The sequence below is a fragment of the Dipodomys ordii genome, unplaced genomic scaffold, assembly GCF_000151885.1.
Source record: "Dipodomys ordii isolate 6190 unplaced genomic scaffold, Dord_2.0 Scaffold101, whole genome shotgun sequence".
Classification (NCBI taxonomy): domain Eukaryota; kingdom Metazoa; phylum Chordata; class Mammalia; order Rodentia; family Heteromyidae; genus Dipodomys; species Dipodomys ordii.
This window is the reverse complement of record NW_012267317.1, coordinates 3,089,023-3,097,130: the sequence shown is the minus strand read 5'-3', so window position 1 is coordinate 3,097,130 and position 8,108 is coordinate 3,089,023. Positions and strand designations below refer to the sequence as shown.

The 8,108-nt window shown below is 42.3% G+C and overlaps 1 protein-coding gene across 1 annotated transcript in view; it reads right to left on the bottom strand.

Annotated features, from left to right (window-relative positions):
• Kmt2c (lysine (K)-specific methyltransferase 2C) overlaps positions 1-8,108 on the bottom strand; it is a 157,382-nt gene that overhangs the window by 31,269 nt on the left and 118,005 nt on the right. The window contains exons 37-39 of the mRNA XM_013027213.1: positions 6,720-6,798; positions 4,498-4,561; positions 2,473-2,705 (exon numbers count right to left, since the gene is read on the bottom strand). Coding sequence (XP_012882667.1) covers positions 2,473-2,705; positions 4,498-4,561; positions 6,720-6,798 — 376 coding nt within the window. The remainder of the gene's footprint in view (positions 1-2,472; positions 2,706-4,497; positions 4,562-6,719; positions 6,799-8,108) is intronic.

Genomic DNA, 8,108 nt, shown 5'->3' with positions numbered 1-8,108 from the left:
AAAAAAAAAGGGGCCTTGTGGCCTTTGCCTCTGCGGATGGCCAGCTGGTGGCTTGGGATATTATTGGTTATCTATGTAAACCCGACTGAGGCCTCTACCTCTGTCTCTGTCTCTCCCTCTCTGTTGGACCAGGACCTCAGCCTGGCCTTCTGCACAGCCACCACATTTGGATTGGGGGAGTCCCTGCCCTTTGTCTCTGGGAACTTGGCTCCTTCTATTTCTGTAAAATCATAAACTCCTGTCCGAGTCTCTTTCTTGGCCTTTGGCCTTGGTGACTGGGAATGATCAGGGACACCTGACCCTCCCTGTCTGCCTCCAATGTTGGTATCTCTCTGGCTAAGACAGGGGTGCCTTTTTCAGCCTCAGATTTACCCCGAGCTGCCTGGGCACCATAGGAAACCAAAATTCCAAACCAGAACCACATACTCCTTGGGGTTGCTTATTGGCCAATCTCAAACCTGTAGGCCTAAGACCTGACCCTCAGACCAAAAAAGCTAATCTTCCTCTGTAACAGGGAATGGCCTACGCGCCAGTTCCATAACCAGTCTCACTGGCCTGAAAATGGGACTTTAAATTTCAACCTGTTAACTGATCTCCACAATTTCTGTGAGGGACGGAAAGTGGGCTGAAATTCCTTATGTCCAGGGGTTTCTCTACTTGAGCTCCTGTCCCTCCCTCTGCCTGTTCTGCTCTCCATCTGAAATTCTGCTTGTGCAGCAACATTCCTCCAAAAGCTCCCCCACTGCCCTCTCCTCCTGCCTCTCTTCAAAAGCTCCCTCCATTGCCCCTCTCTTGACATGACCCCACCTGCAGCATGACCACCACCTGATTCCACTGTAGGGCCTGTTTCCGGCCCAGACCCCTGGGCCAACCCCTACCTCAACCACTGATCCACAGCCCCCAGTGCCTGCTCCCAGCCCCAACCCCTGCCTTCGATTTCCCTTCCCCTGATGCTGGCCAGACTCACACCTAAACTAAGCCGCAGAGCATTTCTTTCTCTGCGGGAGGTAGCTGGGGCAGAGGGCCGGTGCGGGTCCATGTTCCCTTTTCATTAGGGGACCTGTCTCAAATTGAGACCTGCCTGGGTTCTCTCTCCAACGACCCATCCATCTTTATCAAGGAGTTTCATCACCTACGCAGGCTTATGACTTGACCTGGCATGACTTCTATGTTATACTCTCCTCTGCTCTCAGGCTTACCAGGAGGAGGTGCATCTTACTGATACTACTATACCTGTGGGAGCCCATGCAATCCCCAAACAGGACCCGTTGGGGATGTCAGGTAGATACGCAAGCAGCTTGCAATGGCCACTGGGAAGTGATAAAATGTGGTTCAGTGCCCCAACCAGGGAGTTCCCCTGGGAGTGGACCCCAGTAAAACTTGCCTTTACCCACCTTTGCCTCTTTCTGCATGGTCTTTTCTCACCTAAAACCTTACAGAATTAGTCTCTGGTTTCTTCTCAGGTAGCTGTGTGATTTCTATACCCACGAACTTAGGAAAAGTTTTATAAACCTTTCCTAACTAGTTTAATCATTACAAGGAAGGAGCTCCAGTAGACGGATGCAGTAGCAAGATATATACAAAGCACATGGAACACCAGGAGCAGACAAGGTGGTAACCCATGTTTCTCTTAGCATTTCTGACTACTTTACAACATGTCCTTCAACTACAGTAGCTATTTATTATTCTAATTTGGGGACAAGGACCATTTTTATTTACTTTTGTGGGGTGGTGGTGATGGTGTTGTTTTTAATTCTGAGATGGCTGATCAGGCTACTTCCGACTTGGGCTCAAGCAATCCTCCCATGACAGCCACTCCTGTAGCTGCGAGTACAGATGTGTCACCATACCTGACCCATTCTGGTAGTTCCTCCCAGCCCCCCAGCACCCCGGTGGTGGTGTTTTGTGTATGTGGTACTGGGGTTTGAGCTCAGGGCCTTGTATTTTAAGACCAAAGTACTAAGGAAGAATACTAAAACATACTGGGCTGGGAGGAATCACCAAATGGTTCAAACTTTATCTGAAATTCCACTAGAAACCAGAGAAGCAAAACATTCAGTAAAGGCCAAACCCCAAAGAAACACCTACCTCTAGGCTTGATTCTCCCTCCCTCCCATCAGACCCAAGACCCCTCTGAACCTCATCTACCAGGAAAACCAAAGACTCATGACACAGGAGTATGGTCTACGTGAAAGGAAATAACTAAGTTCTTCCAAGGTCACCAGTGGTGCTAAGAAGTGTGAAAACGGTCCTTCCTATTTAGGGTGAGAATCAGTTCCTTCAGAGGCAGTTGGCAAGGCATGTGCTCCAATCACCACCCTGGAAGAGAGGACCAGGGCTGCTACGAAGCCTGAGACCACTGTACTTTTTGTGTGCCACTGGTTATCAACCAAATTCCTAGGATATTAATGGGTAATACACCAAAGCAGCTGTTCAGTGGCTGACCGCTTCCATTTTAACCCTGTCTGTTACCTGCTCCAGCTGTTTCTGAACCATACTCTGCTGCTCTGTGACATGCTTGAGCTGTTCTGCATCTTCTTCTGGAAATTCTCTCCCTGCCTTCTTGGCAGTGCGCTGTTTTGCTGAAAGGGCTTTCTTAGACTTTCTGTGTGCACCAATTTGTTCTTCAAGGTACTTCTGCTGCATTTGAAGGAGCTGTTGGGTCTCCTGAAGCCATTCTTCATACTGCTTACGCTGAGAGTCATCTGAGGAGAAAAACAATCAAAATTTCATCTGTGTTAATTTTCTAGAAGGGGTCAAGATTAACAGCTATTTCCATTTTGTATGGAAATATAGTTTCACCATGACTATTTAAAAGAAAATTAGAAAACAAAAATTTAAATATCAGACAGAACATTATGTAACTATGTAGTAGCAGATTTTAGAAAATATTTTACCAAGAAAGCTAGAGAATATGTATTTAGGATATCAGTTAACATATACAAATTACAAATCGAGTCTTCAAAATTCAGAAGACTTTTACTAATGAAATGTTTTTACCTATAGAATTATCAAATTAGCAAATCTACTTATCCAAACTACATTATTACATTGTATGTGCATTTTTACTAATTCAACTTTAGAGATTTTGAAGAGACAAAAATCTATCCCTTTAAGGTCCAGAGCAGAATTAGGTAATCATATCCATGCTAACTCTCCTTAATTTATAAGGCTTTCCTATTTTGTGACTAGTGAAAAGAAAATGTACAGAACAGAAGGAGGGAGACCAGAATGTTTTAGAAAGGGCAAGCTTGAAATATGTTTTATAAGAGAATATGAATATTGATTGATAATTTTTATTAATTTTGTAACATTTTTATAAATAAGGGCAAAGCTAAAAAAAGTCTTTTGTCTCCGATTGCTCATACACCTCCCACAAATAGACACATCTCTTCATCTTGTATCAATATTCTCCTTATTTTCTAAGGGCACTTTACTCCACTAATGCCAAGTCCCCCAAAAAATTATCTCATGTAATGAAAAATTCTGAGTATACCTTTATAACTCACTACAAAACAAAGAAATGAATAAATACAATCCTAAAAGGACATTCATGAAAATAACATCAATAACAGAATATTGTCATACATTAAGAATCCAACCAAAGCCCATGGGCACAATAAAGCCAGAAAAAGCCAGTTGGTTTCAGTGGTTTGCTTGTTTTAAATGCAAATATAAGGTTCAAATTATAATCATAATTAATGTAGGGGAATTTCAAAAGGTCAGACTTTGGGTTTGTTCCTAAACCCAGAAGTTCCAGTACACACATAAACTTGGAATCTAGTCTTCTAAATTTGAAGGGCATTTTTCAAGAACAGGCTTTTTCACAAGGTTTCAGAAGTTCTGCTTCTGGTAGAATGAGACCTACCGCAAGGAAAGCCTTTCTGGTTTCTGGAACCAGGAGAGCAGAGGTGAGCAAAATGAAAGATAATGGTGAAAAAAGTTAGCTAAACAGTCTGAAGATTTCAGAAAGGTTCAGTCTGGGGAGAACTTTAAATACTATCCTGAACCATCTTGGGACCCCTAAGAATAACCAGAGAGGGTTCGGTGGCATCTGCATACCTGACCTTCACACCATGCTGCAACCCAACTACCTACTGGGCATAGTCCCTTCTTGTTCCCGTTTCAGGTCTCTGTCACTTAGGCAGACTGTCATGAGTAAAAAAATGCTTTAATTTATAGATTGTAAAGTGCCCAATCTACAAACAAAAATAGCAATAATGTTCAAGAGAATGGGGAAGATGAATTTTCTGAATTAAAATATTTATCTTTTAGTTCTTCATGCACAGCCAAAGGGAAAAAATGGTAATGACAATACATGCCTGGAAGAGAAGATGCCTTACAGGACAGTGGCGCTTGAGAGAAGAGGAGGAGGGCACTCAGGCACCTGGGCTCACAGCCACACTCCTAACTACCTCCGCGTGTTCAGAGAGTCAAACACAGAAAGGCACACAAGCAATCCCCAGAAAACATGGAACTTATTAGATTTATACTTACTGACAAAGCCTGGACCAAAATTTGGAGGATTAGGCCTAGAAATCTGATGTGTTATACTGCCATCCTAAAATAAGTAAAATTTACAAATATGTTTAATTCCATACTTCAGTTAAAGGGGGGAAAAGTTACATAGATGGTAAAAAAATAGATTTTTTTTAAAAAAACCTTTAATTTTCTAAGATATTGTTAATTTAGGAATTTTATAAAGACTAAGATGACTCAGTGGGGTGGCAATCTTAATTTCTGAGACTCTCGTTCGATCTCAGCTGAAAACCAGTAATACCTGAGATTAAAAAAACATTCATCTGAAAAATGCTACAACAAATCAAATATTCTTAATATTGTTAAGAGTATCATACAAAATTGTACTCCCATGCTCCTGCCGAACTGATAAACACACATTCCAGATTTACCACACACCACTCCACTAAGCTCCCTAACACACACAAATAAAAAAAGGAAAATACATGAATTTAAAGTATCAGTCTCATCTTCTAAATAGTCTTCCGTGAGGGCAACTTTGAATAAACTGTTTTTTCTGTCTCATAATTCCCTAGCAGCTACTTCATAAAATGAATTCTGAAAACTAGCTACCTAGTTGACACAAGTTCTGTCATAACATAAGCTGTGCGCAGGCTAACAATTTACAATGATCGTAGTCATCAGGATGTCTTTTGTATAATCTTTATAACAATACAGGTAGTACCACTATTAGAAAACAGGAGAACCTGCTTCATGGTGATATTGGAGTTTGATCTCAGAGTCCTGTGCTCATTCAGCTGGCCCTCACATTTGAGCCATGTCCTCCATCATTTTTGCTCTTTTGGGGGGGGGTAGTATCCAAGACTGGAACTTGAACTCCGTATCTGATACTTTTGCTTACTGGCTGGCACTTTACCACCTGAGCCATGCCTCCAACCCCTGCTCTCATTATTTTTGAGATAAGGTCTCTTGCTTCCTGCTTGGGCTGGCCTGGACCTCTATCTTCCTATTTGTGTTTTCCACATAGCGAGGATGATAGGCACACAGCCATCATCCCAAGCTACTGGTTGAGATGGGAGCTCCTGAATGTTTTTGCTGCTTTGGCTGGCACTGAACCTCACATATCCACCTCATCTCCTCAAAAACACAAAAAAACCCTTTGCTGTAAAACCCATGTTTTTTGAGTGTACCAAATGGTTTCTTTTGTTTCACTAAGGAAAAGATAAAATAATTAGCATGATGAATACAAAAGTCTAATTTTCAGGGCAAAAATAGAAATCCAAAAGGATATAAAAATAGAAAGATTTTTTTTTCTTTCCCTAAGCAGATAAATAATGGAGCTGAGCACAGGTGGCTCACACCTAAAATCCCAGCTATTCAGGAGGCTGAGATCTGAGGATCAAGGTTCAAAGCCAGCCCGGGCAGAAACGTCCATGAGACTCTTATCTCAAATTAACCAGCAAGAAAGTCAGAAACAGAGTCGTGGCTCAAGTGGTAGAATATTAGCCTTGAGCAACAAAGCTCAAGGCCCGTGTCAAGGCCCTGAGTTCAAGCCCCAGGACCATGCACGCGTGTGCACGCACATACACGTACACAGACATAAGTGAAGATGTGGCTCAAGTGGTAGAGTGTCAGCCTTGAGTGGAAAGGAAAACTAAGAGTACAAAGCCTGGAGTTCAAGACCCAGTACCAGTGCACAAGCACAAAAGTGCGCACGCGTGCGCACGCACACACACACACACACACACACACACAATCATGGGGAAAAATATACAAAAGGAGCATTTTTAAACTTTTAAGGCATTGCTTGACACAGAATATAGCATAAAGAGACTCTGCCAAACCATAATATATCTATTAGACTGAATTCAAACAGTATTTCCTACTGTTTCAGTAGCTTTACATGTTAAATATAATGGATTAATTCCAAAGCCAAAGACGTGAAGTCTTTCAGGAGTAATAAGTAAATGAAAATCCAGAAGCCCCAAGTCCTTAGTTTCCCTGCAAGTAACTTCCTTTCTGTTTCTGAAGGTACAGACCTTCAGAAAGGATGTCCAATTCTTATAACCTTGTCTTTTGTTTTAAAAAAAAATCATACATCTTTATTGCTCCTGTACTGCCAGTGAGTTCTGACAGGGTCCAGGGCAACTACTCCACCCTAGAAGGGGCCTCACTCAGATTGTCTTGGGGAGAAACAGGACCATACCCCCTCCAGAAGTGAGTGACCCACGCAGCATTACCTGAGCAACAGCCTGGGGTACCAGACTCTGTCCGTCAGTGTTCTGTGGGCCAGCCACCGGAGGGCCCATGAAAGGGAATCTGAAAGTGGGAAGCACTGGGTATCAGACAAGGAACATTTACAACTAAAATGACCTCACGTGCTGACGGTACTCATGCAGGAAAAAGAAGAGCACTGGCTCTTCCCCTTCTACCCCCCCATCAAGTATGGACTTGGTACTTGCAAGGGGCTTGGGATAAAACATAAATTCACAAGGACTAGGTAAATCTCTCCCCAAGGACCAGTAAGGCTGTATAAGAAACTACTGCCTGAGGTTAAACCTTAAAAGCTTTCACTGGACCCACAAGGTCTTTGCTTGCTAGCAAGTGCTCTACCACTTGAGTCACAATTCCAGTCATATTGTGATAGATACGATCTCATGTTTTTGCCTGGGGTTGGCCTGGGACCCAAATCCTCCTACTTATGCTTTACAGGTGTGTGCCCCCATGCTTGACTCACTGGACCTGAAAATGATATAAATTCAAGCCTTTAGGATAAAAATATTTAGCTGTTATATAAACTAAGTTTTATGTGTTCCAATCTTGATTAAAAATGAATTGAACCCAGGCACTGGTGGCACACACCTGGAATCCTCGCTACTCAGGAGGCTGAGATCTGAGGATTGCAATTTGAAGCCAGCCCAGGCAGGAAAAGTCCATGATACTTGTATCTTCAATTAACTATCAAAAAGCCAGAAGTAGGACAAGTGGTAGAGTGCTAGCCTCGAGCACAAAAAGCTCAGGGACACTGCCCAGGTCCTGAGCTCAAGTGCCAGGACTGGCACCAAACAAACAAAATTTTTAAGTGAACCGAGCTCAGTGGTAAAGTGTTAGCCTAACCTGCACAAGACCCTACGTTCTATCCCTAGTACTGGAGGAATCCAAAAGAGAATTGTTAGCTGTTTACCTTATTATATTCTAAATGAAAGATGTATCTCAATTAAGATGTTTCACACATTTCCCTGTATCTCTGTATCTAATGATAAAGCAAGTGAAAAACTGGAAACTGACCAATCTATATGGTTAAACTTTTTGGTGAAATGTTATGTATTCTAATTAAAGTCATAAACAATTTACAGAAGCATTGTGGCTCATTTGAAAGTATGTTCTCAATTACAGTTGTATGTTCAACATACGAAGACATGCATACAACACAATTTAAAAACACATTCCAAATATTGAACAAAAGCTTTTGAGCCCTATTAGCGTTTAGATTTTAAACTTCTTTACTCAGAGCTTGGATTCATCACCCTTCACACACACTGCGGTGTGACTTAACACAGAGGCTGTGCACCGCCGCAGTCCTCACCCAAAGGGTCACACTGTTCTCAGAAGGGGCTCATCGTTCCACT